Below are 18,387 nucleotides of genomic sequence, written 5' to 3'. Positions count from 1 at the left end.
CAACTAGATCATAGCACTAAGTGCCTCAGCCAGGCTTTGCTTCAGCACCTCCAGGGACTGTGACAGCACCACCTCCCTGGGCAGCCCATTCCAATGCCAATCACTCTCTCTGACAACAACTTCCTCCTAACAGCCAGCTTAGACCTCACCTGGCACAACTTGAGACTGTGTCCCCTTGTTCTGTTGATGGTTGCCTGGCAGCAGAGCCCAACCCCAGCTGGCTACATCCTCCCTTCAGGTAGTTGTAGACAGCAATGAGGTCAGCCCTGAGCCTCCTCTTCTCCACGCCAAACACCCCCAGCTCCCTCAGCCTCCTCACAGGGCTGTGCTCCAGGCCTCTCACCAGCTTCGTTGCCCTTCTCTGGACATGTTCCAGTATCTCAACATCTCTCTTGAATTGAGGAGCCCAGAACTGGACACAGCACTCAAGGTGTGGCCTGAGCAGTGCTGAGTACAGGGGCAGAATAACCTCCCTTGTCCTACTGACCACACTCCACCAGCCAGCCCAGGATGCCATTGGCTCTCCTGCCCACCTGGGCACACTGCTGGCTCATCTTCAGCTATTCTCTACCAGCACCCCTAGGTCCCTCTCTGCCTGGCTGCTCTCCAGCCACTCTGTCCCCAGCCTGTAGTGCTGCTTGGGGTTGTTGTGGTCAAAGTGTAGGACCCTGCACTTGCTGAGGTGTTGACCTGACAGTGTTGGGTTAGTGGTTGGACTGCATGATCTTAAAGGTCTGTGATCTTTGCCAAACAAAACTATTCTGTGGTTCCAACATTTTGATCATAACTATGTCAGAAATTAGTGAATTGATTGTCTTAAGAGTTGAACCTGCTGGTTTTGCCTGTAGAATCACAATCAGTGAATCAGGGAAGTCAGTGGTTCTGAGGACTCTGGTGGTGTTAGCAGCAGTAATTCCAAAGCAGATGTGAGACAGTCATGTAGAAAAGCCCAGTGATCTCCAGCATAGGTATTCATGAAATGGAAAAGGTTTCATTTCTATTTAAATTGGTGTTAGAATGGGAAAAAAAAAAAAAGCAAGGAGCTTCACCTTGCTGTCAGCGGCCCTTCAGCAGTCCTGCTGCAGAGAGCAGTCAGCTTCTGCAGAGAGCACATTCTCATGGTTTCTGTGCATTGAACAGTGAAATCAGCCTTTTGAGGTAGGTTCTCTTTATTCTGTGTGCCTGTCTAGCTCCAGCTGATAAGGTATGAGGAGAAAATTGCCCTAAGTGTGCTGTGAAAATGGATTGAGTTATAAAGGTCTCGTTCTCCCTATGCAAGTGATGATTTAAAGTGATCTGTTGTTGTGCCAATTAACTTAGGGGTGTTCTTACAAAGCGTTCCAGGCAAACATACTTTTAAATTAAGGGTAATTTATTTTGGGAACAGGGGGGTAATATTCCCAGGAAATCCTGAAATGTTATGCAAATTGAGGAGAGAGGGATCTGTATGAAGCTTTTTGTGAGAGTATGTGTGCTGGTGAAGGTTAAGGATCTGGCCTCACTGAAAATGTATTAATCATGGAGAAGATGTAGCACAATGCACTCTTCCCACTGGCCTTGGCTCTGACCCTTTTAAGGATAATGGGAATCCTGTCCACTAAGAACTAGATTAGGGCGATCAAGTGCATTTCATCAGGGCTTGACTTGAACCGTGATCCCAGAGGTGAAAAGGCAGAGGTTTATCCACTGAGCCAACCAGCCCCTGTCCAGATCAAATCTTGAATATGATGTATAAGGGCAAATTAGGATAGAGGAAGGAAATTGATTGCTTAGGACTGTTGTTACCTAGGACTGGTCAGAAGGAAATGCTGCACATCCTGAAACAGGCTTTTTATTGAAGGCGATCGTGAGAGATGCCTGATTGTCATGAAGTACCAGTAGGAAAATGGCTTTGTGCTCTGTGCCTTGACTCAAAAGCAGTATTCCCATGCTTGGAATTGTGTTTGCTTTAGTGGCTAGCCGATATGCCACTGGATAAACTGCAAAATGAGTAATGACAGAGATAGGAAATACTATCAATAAATGTTCTGCCTAGCAAACATAACTGCAAAGGCAAACTGCAAAGGCAAACTGCAGGTAGGAGGCAGTCGAGATGTACTGCCTTAGCATCATGGTCCAAGTGAATGAGTTTTTCTGGGGTAGAATTTGCCCATATTGCAAAGTTACTATTATTATTGCATGACCTTTTGTTCCCCTGGTCCACACAGCTTTTGTAGGTCCTATGGCTAATTCAGGAGTACTGTGCTAGATTTGGGGGGGAGTGTATTGGTCCTTCAGAGTCACAGAAACATTCAGGTTGGAAAAGATCACCAAGTCCAACCCATAACCCTACTCTACAAGGAGCACCCTAAACCATATCCTCACACACTACATCCAAATGACTTTTAAACACATCCAAGGTTGGTGACTCCACCACCTCCCTGAGCAGCTCATTCCAATGCCTGGCCACTCCTGCTATGGAAATTTTTTTTTCCTAATGTCCAGACTAGACCTATCCAGTCACAGATTCTACCCATTCCTTCTTCTATCACTATTTACCTGTACTGGGCAATCTTGGAGAGGTCCCTTCCAACCTGGTTGATTCTGTCATCTCCACAATGTCCTTTCAGGTAACTGTAGAGAGTGATGAGGTATCCCCTCATCCTCCTCTTTCTTAAACTTGTTTAGATGTATTCTAAAGAGAAGGTCTAACATGTACACTCTCTTATCCAGCCTGTAGTCACTATGGTCTGCTGACATGCTTTGGCTTGAGGCACCATTTTTAACAGCAATCCAGAGACAGAAAGGTGCTTAGTGTTGTTTTCACCTATTCAACTACACTAGCCCAATCTCCAGGTACCCCTCATGGCCTCACAGATGGATGCCTGCATGCAAATAGGCATGCACACACACATATCAACTGGCAAACAGAGATAGAGGTTACTCCTGGGGAGGTTCTCATTAGACAACCAGCCTTTGCAAGCACCACCTAGGGAAGTGGTGGAGTCCCCAGCATGAGACACTTTAAGACTCAGCTGGGCACGCTGTGCCAGCTTGTCTAGACCAGGCTTTTGTCAAGGCAGTTTGGACCATATGATACCTGGGGTTCCATCCAACCTGCTGTTCTATGAAATAATGAAGTTAACATGGAATGTAGTACTCAAGGACACTTTGATACAAGAAGTACAGCTAGGGAGGAGAGTGAGGTACTCAGCTGCAAGGATGCTGAGCCACATCAGCCACCAGGTTCTGGTCCCTGCTCTTAGAACTGTTTCTACATTTTAGATTAGATAGGAACTGGAAAAAAAAACCAGCATAGCAAGCAAGGGCTGGGGTCTAGATCTCCTCTGATCCTGAGTGGCCTCAAGCATCTCTCACTGTTCTTGTGCTTGCAGGTGACTGCTCACCAGTGCCCATGCTTTCCTCACCATTCCTCCCCAGGCAGCCCTGCCTGCAGGCCCCAAACAGCTCCAGAGAAGCAGAGCTATCTGTGAATTTTAATCCCTCATGGGAAAGAAACACCTCAAATTACAGGTGTCTGGAAGTTTTAGGTCACCTTTCCAGCTGCCCAGTGGTGTCTGAGGGAGGCAGGGTGAGTGGAACTCCCCAGATATCACCTCCAAGTGGAACACCTTTGTTCAGGTGCTCTGGGGTCCTGCCCTTTCCCCAAAAAGCTCATGGCAGCCATATAAACCTCATAGACCTTGCTCAGGGGAGCCTTCACCCCATCAGTGGGACTTTGCCCAAGACAGAAACAGGGATCACAGTCTGTCTTCAAGGAAGTTCTATATTTTACCACTCTACAAGTGATACTAAAACTGCACTCTGCATATTTTTATGCTTTTGTCAAACAGCAGCTTACAACCTGCCTTTGACAGGATGGTGCATGCAGGGTTTGAGTCCCCAGTGGCACAAATCCATGTTACATTTCACAGGAACAAACCCTTAAAGTGTAATGAAATAATCTACCAAATCTGTCACATTTGCCAGCAGGATATTCCTAACTAAAATCTCTTGGTTGTCATCCACTCACCTACTCTGGCCATTCTGAATGAGCCATCTACAAGCTGTTTATGAGTTAATTACAGTAATGAAGTGCCCATTCCTCTACAGCTTTGTTGAAGGCAGTTTGCATGAATGCAGTTTTGAAAAGTCAGAGTTTTTCAGCCAAGGCCAGCACAGGAATCCCAGGAGAGTGAGAGACAGAACCCACTTTGTATGATTAGAAAGCAGGCAGCCTGCAGGCAGACTTGGGCTGCCTGGAAAAGCCACTCCCCAGGAGGTCCCCATTGCTGCCACTCTGCCTTGATGTGCCAAAGAGCAGCCAACATTCCTTGGAGGGCTGGGGCTGGAACGTGGGGTGACAGGAGCTGTGGTCTGTGTGTGAAAGCTGTGAGCAGTTGTGTCCATTTCTTGTGCTTCAGGCAGTGAAGGGAAGGCTGGGAAGTGACCTGCTTCTGCACAGCCATGTTCCAGCAGGGATTCCTTGGGATGTGAGGGGACCTTTTGTCACCAGCAGAATGCTAATGTTGCTGCTGCATGGCTTAGAGGCTACACCTAGCCTGCCTCAGTGCTTTTCTTAACTAGTTAGTTTATTCTTTACATATACTTAATCCAGTCTCCTTATTAACAAGTAATTACCTGAGAAGCACAGCAGGATTCTGATGTGTTTTTTTAATCAAGTTACAAAAGCATCCCAAGAACAGACTTGTGTTCTCTAATGAGCAGGGTGACTGAGCCCTGGGAAGCTGCCAGCAGAGAGCCAGTTTACCTGTACTCATAGAATCATAGAATCAACCAGATTGGAAGAGACCTCCAAGATCATCCAGTCCAACCTAGCACCCAGCCCTGTCCAATCAACTAGACTATGGCACTAAGTGCCTCAGCCAGGCTTTGCTTCAACACCACCAGGGACAGCAATGCCACCACCTCCCTGGGCAGCCTATTCCAATGGCAAATCAAACCAGAGAAACTACTGGTAGTTTCAACCTGAAATCCATAGACTTGGGCTGAAAAGATTCACACAGGGCAATCAGGAAGAACAAGAAATTTAAGGAAAAATGTTTTCACAGCAAGTGGTCAGGCACTGGAAAGGGCTGCCCAGGGAGGTGGTGGAGTCACCAACTCTGGATGTGTTTAAGAGTCATTTGGGTGGGGTGCTTGGGGATGTGGTTTAGGGTGAACCTTGTAGAGTAGGGTTTTTGGTTGGACTTGGTGATCTTGAGGGTATTTTCCAACTTGAATGTTTCTGTGATTCTGTGAAGTGTGTGAAATGTCTGAAAGGGCTCAGCCTGCACTGGGAAAATATCTGGAATACGTAACTGGAAAGGTCTGAAAGCACTGTTTGGTCCTAATGGGTGTTGAGGGGCCAGCAGACATCCTGAAGCACTAGGTTTGAGGGGTGCTGCAGCACATGGATACTGAGCAGTGTTGGTGTCTAGCTCTGGTGCTAGCTGAGAGTCTGGAACACGCTCCACTGCACAGTCCTGAGCTCTCACCCTTGCCCTGCGCACCCACCCAACACAGCCAGCACTGTTCTGCTGTGGTGTCTGTGCCAGGGCAGAAGGGAATGTGGCCTGTGGACCTGAGCACATAGACCATGCAGCCATGGCCACCTCCAGCCCTGCCCAGACCTGCAGTGCAAACTGTGCTGGGGGTGTGAGGAGAATGAGGAATGTGAGGGAACTCTGATGAGACAGAGGCGATAGCAGTCTCCACTAATTACTCTGGTGATCAATAGACATGAAGGGGAAGTGTGGCTCCTACTAGACATTTTAAGCAAACTGAGTATTTCTGTAACTGAAACACTATTCCAAAGAGTTTGAATACTTACTAGAAAATGTCTGTGTCCTTTAAAGCACTGGGATGTCCCCTGAGAGGGGCAAGTTGTCCAGGCAGCATTTCCCTGGGAGCTTCCACTGAAATCAGAGATGTTCTGACTGGCTGCAGGCACTGGGAACAATCAGCTTTGATGTGATCACAGAATCTTAGGGATTGGAAGGGACCTCCAGAGACTGTTGAGTCTAACACCCCTGCCAAAGCAGGTTGGAAGAGACCTCCAAGATCATCCAGTCCAACGTAGCACCCAGCCCTGTCCAATCAACTAGACCATGGCACTAAGTGCCTCAGCCAGGCTTTGCTTCAACACCTCCAGGGACGGCAACTCCACCACCTCCCTGGGCAGCCCATTCCAATGCCAATCACTCTCTCTGACAACAACTTCCTCCTAACAGCCAGCTTAGACCTCCCCTGCCACAACTTGAGACTGTGTCCTCTTGTTCTGTTGCTGGTTACCTAGGAGAAAAGCCCAACCCCACCTGGCTACAGCCTCCCTTCAGGGAGTTGTAGACAGCAATGAGGTCAGCCCTGAGCCTCCTCTTCTCCAGACTAAACACCCCCAGCTCCCTCAGCCTCTCCTCACAGGGCTGTGCTCCAGGCCCCTCACCAGCTTTGTTGCCCTTCTCTGGGCACTTTCCAGTATCTCAACTTCTCTCTTGAATTGAGGAGCCCAGAACTGGACACAGCACTGAAGGTGTGGCCTGAGCAGTGCTGAGTACAGGGACAGAATAACCTCCCTTGTCCTGCTGGCCACACTCTTCCTGATCCAGGCCAGGATGCAATTGGCTCTCTTGTCACACTGCTGGCTCATGTTCAGCTACTACCTACCAGTAGTATCCTCAGATCCCTCTCTGCCTGGCTGCTCTCCAGCCACTCTGTCCTCAGCCTGTAGTGCTGCTTGAGTTTGTTGTGGCCAAAGTGTAGGACCCTGCACCTAGCCTCGTTAAATCTCATCCCATTGACCTCTGCCCACCCATCCAGCCTGGCAAAGTTCTTCTGCAGGGCTCTCCTACCCACCGACAGATCCACACCTGCTCCTAGCTTGGGTAATCTGCCAGATTACCAAGAGCACTGTGAGGAGTAAGTTTATATTCAATAATTTCAGCTTTTTTCCCCTTCTTTTCTGTGAAACGTGATTCTAAAAAACAGTTTTATGGGATAAAGAAAATTAATTTGCAAAACACAGTAATGGATCATTTTACAAAGTCCAATGGCTAGAGAAAACAGTAGCTTTACAGTAATGCCAGAGAAGAGCTATGTGTGGCACTATTGTGGCCTTTCAGTATCTGAAGGGGGCCTACAAAAAAGCTGGGGAGGGACTTTTTAGGCTGTCAGGGAGTGCCAGGACTAGGGGGGATGGAGCAAAGCTGGAGGTGGGTAGGTTCAGAGTGGATGTGAGGAGGAAGTTGTTGAGCATGAGAGTGGTGAGAGGCTGGAATGGGTTGCCCATGAAGGTGGTTGAGGCCCCATGGCTGGAGGTGTTTAAGGCCAGGCTGGATGAGTCTGTGGGCAGGCTGATCTAGGGTAGGGTGTCCCTGGCCATGGGAAGGGAGTTGGAAGTGGGTGATCCTTGTGGTCCCTTCCAACCCTGACTGATCCTATGATTCTCTGACATTTTCATGGATAAGTGGGAGGGTTCAGCATTTCCACAGGCATTTATTTGAAGTCAGAAGAACTCTCAATCAGTTTCTAAACATTTTCCTTTGACTAGCAAGCTGGATAAAGTGACTGTATTTCCAAAGTCTCCTGAATAAATGGTGTGCTAGACAAGACCAGCAAAGGAGGTTACAGCGACCTGTGCCCACATACTTGAATTCTCTGAGGTCATTTCAATATGCTTGTCTCCTCTTTTTGGTCTGAAACTTCATTTCCCTTTCACAGCTGTGAATTCTCTGGTGGGACCCGCAGATGGATTTGATAAATGCTGCTAATATCACCTCCTGATCTGGCAATGCTCTGACTTTGGTCTGTAGGTCTTGATGAGTAATTGCCGTTGTTCTACTCCAATGACTGAATTAAGTTGCCCTGTTTTAAAGGGTTCACACATGTGTGGCTTTAGCCAAGGTGGCCCATTGCTGCATACCAATGGACACTGACCTTTGAAGAATGCCTCATCACTTTGAACTGAGACAAGCCCAATTACCTCAATTTCTACAACTGCTTAAACTCGGTTATAATCCTTTGATTATGGCCAAGCAGCATAATACCCAAATTTAGTATCCCAGACAATTGTCATCTTAGAATCACAGAATTGTTTAAGAGGAAAAGACCTTTAAGATCACTGAATCCAACCTTGGGCTCAAGCACACATTGCTTGAGCAGGTGGGGCCCCATGAACTCTGGGGTCTGAGCTGCAATACTTGCTCCAGCCCTGGGGTGAGGTAGCTCACCGCCCAGCACAGACTGTCCAGCCCAGCTCAGATTGTACGTACCAAGGCACAGTGCAGTTTGCTAATCAGAGATGCAGACTGCAAAATCCTAGCAGTACGTTTAACCTGCTCTCAGAAATCACACCCTGCCCTGGGAGCTTTCTTGCACACACTCAGGGCAGTGGACACAAGCTGCTGCCTCTCACAGCCTGCCTGGCTGTGTTCCTTGGCACAAGTTGCCTCCGTGTCTCCTGGGGTATCCACTGGCTATAGATCATATGTGTGGATGGTATTGTCATTTGGAAGGTGTTCATCAGCCATTCACCTTGGGCTGGTCACTGGACATTGTAGAGCAAATGCCTTGACACAGCATCAGCTCCTCGGTGGTGACAGCAGATAAAACACAGGCCCTGCATCATCTCTGCTATCCTTTATGTATAAAGATACTGGTGAAATTGAATTGGGGGAAGAAAAGAGCCTTCTGAACTGCCTGTGGCCTATAGTTCTGGGATGAACTTCCAGCTAGTGCATTTTAAATTCTCTGTGTAATTGCTCAAATTACCCCAGCACATCATGTAACACCTGGAAGGTTTGGTTCCTAAGGATGGTCTTTGAGTGAGTAAATTAAATAGAACAATATATTGATTTCTAGGCTTTGAACTTCATTTCTTTGTTATTTTTAAGGCATTTAGAGTGGCAGGCATACTCATGTTTGCTGTTACAGCAGTCACATTATTCACAGCGCTGCTTAGTATACAACATGGAAATAAGCGAGCAGTTTGTGCTGAAAATCCCCATGGGTAAGAGACCTTCTGGGTGGTTATACACTTTAAAAAGAAAGGCTTTACCCTGGGAGATTCTGACTTCTTCTCAGTCTCCTCTGGCCTATATTAGTTTTCATTCATTTAGTGCCCAGGAGCTCCAGACACCCTGTACCTGTTCACAAAGCAAATACAGCTAAATGTGCCTGTGTCTTGTCCCATTCCTTCTCTTGGTTTGAGGGAATGTGGCAATTGTAACTGTGACAAGACCTAGTCAGCACCTTATTTCTTCACCAGTAATCTTTTGCTTTGAGATTGCAGGCTTACAAGACAACCTAAGTGGTTTTAATGGCAAGATAAGTGGTGGTTAAAACTTGCTCTTCTACTAAAAATGGAGGGTTTTAGCACTGCCCAGCTCAAGTGTTGATCATTTCTTCCCCGCTCCACCGGGTTGGCAGAGTTCACACTGTGCAGCTCTGAGCACACCAAGAACTTGTCACTGCCCCTCCTGTCTGACACTCTGTGTCATTTGGGCACACTGGGTTACAGTACTGTGTCATGGATGCTTAATAGCTAGGGACAAATAAGTGTTTAAAATACAGCATGAAATAAAGGTCAGTGCAAATCATCTAGTGAAAATATTTGACTGTTTTACATGTGAGGGTGAGCTGTCTGCAAACATTCCTTAAATATTTCTCCTAGGCACCTAGTTGGGCTTTGGCATCCATCTGGGCCATCGTGAGGTTTTGGCTTTGTCATTTCAGGCCAGAGGCATCCCTCTACCTGAGGAAGCTTGGGGAGATGACAGAGAGCACAACACACAATACGGTCTTGTTCCCATTATCTGTCCTCTCTGTCACCAGTGTCAGCAGCTCATCTGCATAGCACAAACACAACTAAACAGGCAATTGAAGCAAATAAACACTTCAGAAACTTCTCCGGATAAAAATGCACCTCACTGTGCTTAGTCCTCCAACCCTCAGTCTCGGTTTAGTTGGCAAATATCATCCTAGCAAAGAACCATCTGAATGTATGAAATTCTGAAAGTGTGAATTGGTGTGAGAGGACAATGCCTCCATTTAGCATTGCCAGCCCTTGCAATGCCCATGAGTAATTTATACCATTGTGTTCTGGGCAGCATTGTTCTTTTATTCAGTCCTTGCAGTTTTGACACTTCAGAAATAGCCTCTTTCTCCCAATGCTTCCACTTCCCTGCTCTGATCTGTTTGCATCCCAACAGCAGGGAAAATGTATTTGCTCTGTATTGATAGACACATATTTCAAATAATAGTTTAACTGGGGATGGTAGGTGTGATGGTTTGGGTGTTACCTGCCTCCCCACACTTAAGAAAATCACCCAGACCAGACTCATCTGAGATGGAAATTAAAGAAAGAAGCTTTATATTTATGGCTTAGTCCAATATACAAACAGGTAGAATCATAGAATCAACCAGGTTGGAAGAGACCTCCAAGATCATCCAGACCAACCTAACACCCAGCCCTATCCAGTCATCTAGACCATGGCACTAAATGCCTCATCCAGGCTTTTCTTGAACACCTCCAGGGACAGTCTGTACAGCTATAGACAGAAATATACAAGTTAAAAAGTAATACAAAAACACGACAGCCTTTCCAGAAACCAGAGTCCCCAGGAGGGGCTCCCAACCACCCTTCCACCTTCTTCTCACCCCTCTACCTTACCCCAGACTTTGTCTTACATTCAAGGTGAGTTTGGAGGATTGGCCAGGGGGGTTAGGAAACAGATGGATTAGTTAGACAGATGGCAGGTTAGAGAGAGGTGTGTGCAGCCAGAGCAACTCTCTTATCTATGTTTGTGTTCCTGTTCTTATACATCTCAGCAAGCCTATGAGCGAAGTAGACATCACCACTGTTTCCTTTTCACAGCCTATAATCCAATTCCTCTCACCAAAATATCCCAGCCAGGCTCAAACTAGCACGGTAGGGTTTTTGTTGCTTTCACATGCAGATAATACCATTGAGGTGGTGACACCTGGAGCAGAAAAGGGATTGGCAACGTTTGTTGCAGTTTGTGTATGTACATTGTGGCTACACGTCTGTCTATACTCATTTAAATACAGAGTCACAGGCTGAAGACATGCATCTTAAACCTTCTCTTGAGGTACGTTGAGATTGCTTCAGTCAAATGCGTGGCTGAACCATCCCAGTGTGGGTCAGATGCAGAATATTATTACATTACGGAATGTTGCAATCACAAAATGTTAGGGGCTGGAAGGGACCTCAAAAGATTGCCTAGTCCAACCCCCCACACATACATAAGCTTCCATCCAGATGCTTGAACTTATTTACCCAACCACCCTGGCTACTGGAGGCTTTTGGTGGGGTGTTAAAACAGCCACAAGCTGTCTGCAGCTATTCCTACTAGAAAATCTCCTCCGGTGTGCCGGCGCCGCTGGTGTCAGATGGGCTGAAACAGGGACAGGTGCCCATGATTTGGCACTCTGGTACAGGAGTCTGTGCAGAGCCTACAGTGAGGCGGGTGGGCCTTGGAGAGGCAGCTAATCAGCAGGGCAGGTGGTTCAGGTAGCTGCTTTTCACACAGATAATTAATGTGTACAAGTAGCTGCTAATTGCACATTTCAGGAATGATTTATGAGGTGGCAGAGGGGAAAGAGGGAGACAATCTAATTTCTTTGGGAACCTCTGCCATTCATACAATGGTATCAGCACAGCTGTGAGATGGGACATGATTAATGGAGAGTGGGCAAACACAGGCCATGCTGCAGGATCCCAGCAGCCTGTCACCACAGAGTGGCACTGGGAGCGGCAGCAGTGCCCGTTAGGAGCAGTGCCTCTTAGGAGCAGTTTGTCCGTGGCTCGCTCACCCAGCCAGGCACTGGGGCTTCTGAGCCTAGGTCATTTGTGTCCATCTGAACAGTTCCTGGCTTTAACGTGGACAGTGATCATTGAGTGGCTGCGGGTGGGTTTGTGCTGATCAGCAGAGGACAGCAGGTGTTTATTCTTCCTGCAGAGGTCCCGGGCAAAACAGCTCTGGCAAGGACTGCTATTCGTAGATGCCGTCAAAGCCAGACTTATGAACATCTCTGCTGAGTACCTGCCTGCAGCGCCCTGTCTGGGCTGCTGCCTGGGAACACATTTCACCCATTGTCACGTATCCCTCTCTGCTATCTGACAGGCACCACCCAAAGCCGGTGTAGGAAACATGGCTTGTCTTTGCTCAGCAAGACCGATGTGCACATCCTCGTGTTTGTTGTTCCTCCTTATCTGGGCTGAAGATAATATACTGTAACGTGATACTTTCCTGCTGGCATTCTTGTGGGCTGACTAGCAAGTCTATCAGTTTGCTGTACAGGCTTTAATGCCAGTCTGGTTTATCTTTGGAAAGATTGCTAACGAAACGTGAAGAAATGTAGCCATGTGGAAACAGTAACCGTGCAGATAGGTCGCTGCTGGGGAGAGTCAGTGCTGCATGTTCCACGGAGAGGCAAAGGCTTCTCTCAATGAACTGCTCATGTGTCAGTGTAGCACCGAGTGGTCTGCGCGGCATTTGATGTGAGAGGTATACCTCAAGCTGTGCAATCCAAGTCTCTCTTTATTGCCTTGTATATGATGTAACGTTTTGTGATTGCTTCAGCTCAACATGAAAAAGTGAACGTGTTTATTTCTGTCTTTTGCAGCTTTTAGAGTTTGACAGAGAGCTGTCAGTCTTTAAAGACAGATTGTATGAACTGGACATCTCATTTCCTCCCAGGTAAGACTATCATCTGTTTATTTAGCTATAGCTGGCTAAAACGTGTTACTGGTGCTGTAGGTAAAATGAGAGTGCTCCCATGCAGGCTGCAGAAATGGTGTGATCTTCATTCCCTCCAGAAGGTTCAGAGCCCTCCCACTGCCCTCCCTTAGTGCCTGGGCAGCTGCAGTGCCATGCACCCACAGCGCTCCGCAGCTCCTTGCCTAGGCTGGCTTTGATAGCTGCTCCTGAGATAGGCCTGGCCTGGTGGTGTGCTGGGAGATGGGTTGCTGCTTTTGAGCACTGGACCTAGATAACTTGGTAAAATACTCTATTACCACTGTAAAGGCAGTCTTTGCCTCAGGCTGCTGAAGGCTAAACAGTGATGGCACTCAAAAGGACTAGACCCAAGGCAGGCATGTAGAGTCCAGTGCCAGCATTCAGAGTGGGATGTGAGAGGAGTAGCAGGAGAGAGGCTGAGAATTCAAATTCTGCTTTTTTAGTTGCAGCAAAACTTACCTAAATGCTAAGACTGTTAGAATAATTTGGCTTTTTCAATACAATGGCTTGATTTTAATCAGCTGCAAATCTGAGCCACAGAGAGACAAGTATTGCTGCCACACAAATCCAGGAGTTTTGCACATGGCAGTCATCTTCGGGGAGAAACCTGTGGAAAATGTGGCTAGTTCTAAGCATGGAGGGCCTCTCTTTCCAAGAGTGAAGATCTCAGATCTCACAGTTGGTTTTAAGGGAAAGAAATACTACACTTGCAAAGCTAAAGTTCAAGAAACCATAGATAAAAACTTACTTTTTATGTAATCCTTTTAACAGATACAATATTCTCAAATATTTCTATTCTGTCTTTTATGGACAGGTTTAAAAAAAAACTATGATGCTTTGGCATATCCTAAGAAAAAATTTGGGATGCTTTCCTGTTTGTTATCGTAATCTCATTATTTCCCACCGGCCAGCTGCGATACCGATTATATTGATCCCTTGGGACAGTGGAAGTATGCATGGAGAGGTTACCACTGCTCTAAATTGTTCTTATTGATTATGATAACAGAAGACCAACAGTGTGTACATCTCTGAGTGTATTTCATTAGTTGTGTACCTGGTCAGGGTACAGTACAAGGAAGGGAGAGGAAATAGATACAGGGGTGGGAGTTTTTTAGCAGCAATATGATTCAACTTGATTTCACCACCATTAGTGCTTTCAGCCACAGCAAGGCTTGGCAGAAGGATGTTGCTGCATGAATGGTTTGCAGATCCTTCAAACCTTTCTGTCAATACAGTTTGGTGCCATTCTGCTCTCCTGCAAAGGTCAGAAATCTGCTGTGAGTAGTCTTGGTATCTCAGCTGTACTTTTGATCTGTCTGTGCATCCACGTGAGCATCTGGCCAAGGTCCAAACCCTTGAAAAACATCTTTTCACACCCTAACCCAAATCTCACTAGAGATTTCTGTTATTATTCTAGTGATTAAACTTATTGTGAATTGCAACAAGACTGGATAGAACCTAGGGTTTTCCAAGGGGTCATGACCTGTGAAGTTGTGGGCAAGTAATATCCTAGCCTTCCTCTTTACATCTCACTGCATGGAAAACCTCCATCAATGAAATACACATGGAATAAAAGCCAAACCAAAACTCTACAGGAACCACCTAGTAGCCATGCAGGGAAGGGTAGAGCTAGGACTCTTAAGGGTGAAGCCTCAGGCCAACATTGGGTCTCCAGGAAAGGAGACTTGCAGAAGCAGCCAGAAGGGGAAAGCTCTAGGGAGTTAGCTGATGAGTAGCTAGGACAATATAACAGGGCTATAGAGGAGGGAGGACTGGGCAAGGATGATCTGGAGTACATGGGGACAGTGATGAAAACCATGGAAGAGGAGATGGCTGCAGGACACTGTCCATGGGACATGACAGTCAGCTGGTCTTGCCCCTCCCAAGTGAAAACAAGTAGCCAGAAAAAATATTTTCTGTGTCCCTTCCTAGCATTGATCCACAGATAGATTGATAGACCACTGCTGCTGGATGTCAGATGCTGGAGGGATCCCTAGGAATTCCCCAGGCCAAGGTAAGGCCACTTCTCCTTGAGGAATGGCCAGTGAGAGCTTGAAAGTGGCCTAATATAAGGCTGTATAAAAGGAGGGGGAACTGCTGTTGAGTCCTGCCTTGGGCAGCAGCCAGCAGTCACACTGCTCTGGCTCCTGCCCTCTTTCAGAGGAGATGAAGAACCAAGATCCTGACCACTTCTTGCTATCAAAGATCCTGTTACTTTTTTGTGAGAGCATAGATGTCTAGAAAGATGTTCTGACCAAGGTCCTAACAATTGGATTCCACCTGCCCAAACACACTGTTGTTTTACTTGAATTTGGTGGTATTCTTCACTTCCCATGCCAAGCCACCTCGCAGTGCATGAGTGCAGTGCTGGTGGCTGCTGCACTGCAGCTGAGACACAGCTCACAAACCCACTGAGATGCTTGCACACCAAGATGGAAGCAGACACATCCAAACACAGATCCCATCCTGATAATGGGAAACAGCTATGCAGGGTCATTTCCAGCTTCAGCCCTTCTCCTCAGTGTTCCCACTCAGGTGACAGCTTTGGGGCTTTGTGAGCAGCCTGAGAGTAGGGAGGAGTACAGTGTGGCAAATCCTTCCTTACGTCTACCAAAGGAGAGCAGTGGAGGGGATAAAGGTGAAGATTCACCTGCTGCTGGTTCTGTTTGCCTCTTACAATTAAGTCATGGTTAACAGTAATGAATAGCAGTAAATATTGATACACTGGCAGCTGGCAGTTCCTGCATGGCCTGGGAGGGATGCTAGCACTGGGTTTAGGCAACACAACATTTCTTTGAACTTAGGCAGAGAATACTGATAAAGTGTGAGATCTGAATATGAGACTATTGCTAAAATAGAAGACAGAAGCCCAAGAAGCTTGAGCACAAAGAAAGAGCAAATTGGTTTGAACTTAGAGTGCTTTTTCTCACCCACCCCGGCTCCTGCTGCTGGTCATTTCTGTACCACAGTCCTTGCAGGGCACCACTCTCAGTGAGAAGCCATGCCTGAGGACTGCAGAGCTAGGTTCTTAGGTGTTGGAGTTACTGCAGGTCCTGTTTTGCCTCATAAAACTAAGCACATTGATTTTCCTGGAAGAAATAGTATGATTTATTTTCCTTTGTATTGAAATAATGACCGCAGTGTGCTGTTAACTGCAAACCCAAGTATTTTGAGTAGGCAAAAAGCAGTGGGTTTAATGTAAGGCATTTTATTTTTAAGTTAGAACCTCATAGAAGATGTGAAATATATGGCCTGAATGTTTTGGTTTTGCTTCCTAGTAGTTTTTCCTCCATTTTCCCCTCATTTTTCCCATTAGTTCTGGAAAGAAATAATCTGTATCTTATCATGGCTTGCCTGCTTTTATATACTGCTTGTAAATATGACCTTAACCTCTATTTGTCATAGATCCAGTCATACTAGATTTTGTATTTGTGCCCAAAGGAGGATATGATCAGTCCTCCACATTCAGAAACTACTTCTTTAAGCACTTGGTGCTCCTAGCTGGAAAATGTACAGCGCATCCATTTGTGCTGCAGATGCATCAGACAAAGCCTTTGTCACAGCAGGGAGGCAGAGAAAGCTCCAGGCACTTGTCAGGCTTATGGACTCCATGAGGGAGCACTGTGATTTAGAAGGAAGTTGTAAGCCATTGTGATGATAGCCTTAAAGTAGGTCTTTCAGAAATCATTTTATAGATGATGCTTGAGTTATGGTCCATTGATGCAGTCCATGCATGACTCTTTGCTTCTCTTCTGCATCTGCGGCGCTACAATCTGACATCACGGGGTGCTGGCCAGCAACTGAAGACAGACTGTCTCAGTTGGAGTGGCACTGAAAACATCTAGTGCTGCATTTCACAACTCTTAAAGAATGAAAAATCAGTTAGGACAGTTTTTCTTTCATTTGCTTCACAGCTTGTGCATACCATTAGTTGCCTGATTTGCACAAGTCAGTAACACATCTGCACACCTGCCTTGTAATTTGTTCTCTCAAAAAGCATACTCAAGATTCCCTGTGCTCTTGAGATGAATGGAAAAGGTCACATCCCTTTGAGTTGCAGCAGATTAAGTTACTTATAAATTCTTTTTTTTTTAAATCAGCATAAACTGCTTATTCTGTGGATTTTGTCATGAAATCTTATTGGTACACGACCACTGTGTGTAGTGTGTAGCTGGCCTGGGGTTGAAAGCTTTGCTCCTCTGAGTTGGTGATATTGTTGTGGTTAACTTCAGTGGGGCCAAAGCTTCATTCTTGGTGAATTGGTTTGTGTTCATGTCACTCCTAGAGCAGCGTTGCAACATGATCCAGATCCTTCAGGTGTAAACATGGGTAGGCAGGAACACACTGAGCTGTTACTGACCATGTTTTGCATTCCTGAATGCAGCCTGAGCTCCCAGACCCAGCCCAGGCAGTGCTGCTTAGGTACCTGAGACAGGCAGTTCCAGTTCCTCCTAAGAGGACTTTGTTTGAATGAAATCAGTTCATAGCATAAAAAACCCACAGTCCTAAGGCTGCAAAACCTCATTCACATAGAGAGGGCAACCAGAACTGTTTTTCTCAAGTAGTATTGTCTCAGTCATGACAATACAAGTATTTCAGGATTTAATTTCATAGAATCATAGAATCAACCAAGTTGGAAGAGACCTCCAAGCTCATCCAGTCCAACCTAGCAATCAGCCCTGGCCAATCAACCAGATCATGGCACTAAGTGCCTCAGCCAGGCTTTGCTTCAACACCTCCAGGGACGGCAACTCCACCACCTCCCTGGGCAGCCCATTCCAATGCCAATCACTCTCTCTGCTAACAACTTCCTCCTAACATCTAGCCTAGACCTCCCCTGGTACAGTTTGAGGCTGTGTCCCCTTTTTCTGTTGCTGCTTGCCTGGCAGAAGAGACCAACCCCACCTGGCTACAGCCTCCCTTCAGGTAGTTGTAGACAGCAATGAGGTCAGCCCTGAGCCTCCTCTTCTGCAGGCTGCACACCCCCAGCTCCCTCAGACTCTCCTCACAGGGCTGTGCTCCAGGCCCCTCACCAGCTTTGTTGCCCTTCTCTGGACTCATTCCAGTATCTCAACATCTCTCTGGAATTGAGGAGCCCAGAACTGGACACAGCACTGAAGGTGTGGCCTGAGCAGTGCTGAGTACAGGGACAGAATAACCTCCCTTGTCCTGCTGGCCACACTCTTCCTGATCCAGGCCAGGATGCCGTTGGCTCTCTTGGTTACCTGGGCACACTGCTGGCTCATTGAGTCTGTGGTTACCAAAAATGAGGGGCAACATACTACTCTTATAAACAACATTTAGAAGTTTTGGTATTCTCAAAGTGCTTGTGCACTTAAGAGAAAATAACCAAGTCAGATCCTTCCATGTTCTCAGTTTTCATTAAAATTTATGAAATAACTATTTCTGTTGTCATAATCTGAACAGAGAGGGCATTTCTGTATGATTCTGAGTTTAAACTGGTTTATATTAATACCCCTGTATCTTCTGCAGTCAATTGATCTGTCCTTTCTCCTGGATCTCAAATAAAGCCATGGCAGCCATGTAGACAAATAGAAGCTGGTTTTCATTGAAATCACTAGATTTTGCTCCTTAGATGAACCTTCTTAAAAGCAAGTTGTTGTCCAAAATTTTCATACTCCATTTTAAA

General features: G+C 46.5%; 1 protein-coding gene across 2 annotated transcripts in view; it reads left to right on the top strand.

Annotated features, from left to right (window-relative positions):
- INPP5A (inositol polyphosphate-5-phosphatase A) overlaps window positions 1–18,387 on the top strand; it is a 276,814-nt gene that overhangs the window by 236,525 nt on the left and 21,902 nt on the right. For both annotated transcript variants that reach the window (XM_064145101.1, XM_064145102.1), the window contains exon 12: window positions 12,625–12,698. In XM_064145101.1, the coding sequence (XP_064001171.1) occupies window positions 12,625–12,698 (74 nt within the window). The remainder of the gene's footprint in view (window positions 1–12,624; window positions 12,699–18,387) is intronic.

This window comes from Pogoniulus pusillus, chromosome 6 (genome assembly GCF_015220805.1).
Source record: "Pogoniulus pusillus isolate bPogPus1 chromosome 6, bPogPus1.pri, whole genome shotgun sequence".
NCBI lineage: Eukaryota > Metazoa > Chordata > Aves > Piciformes > Lybiidae > Pogoniulus > Pogoniulus pusillus.
This window is presented reverse-complemented; position numbering and strand designations above follow the sequence as displayed.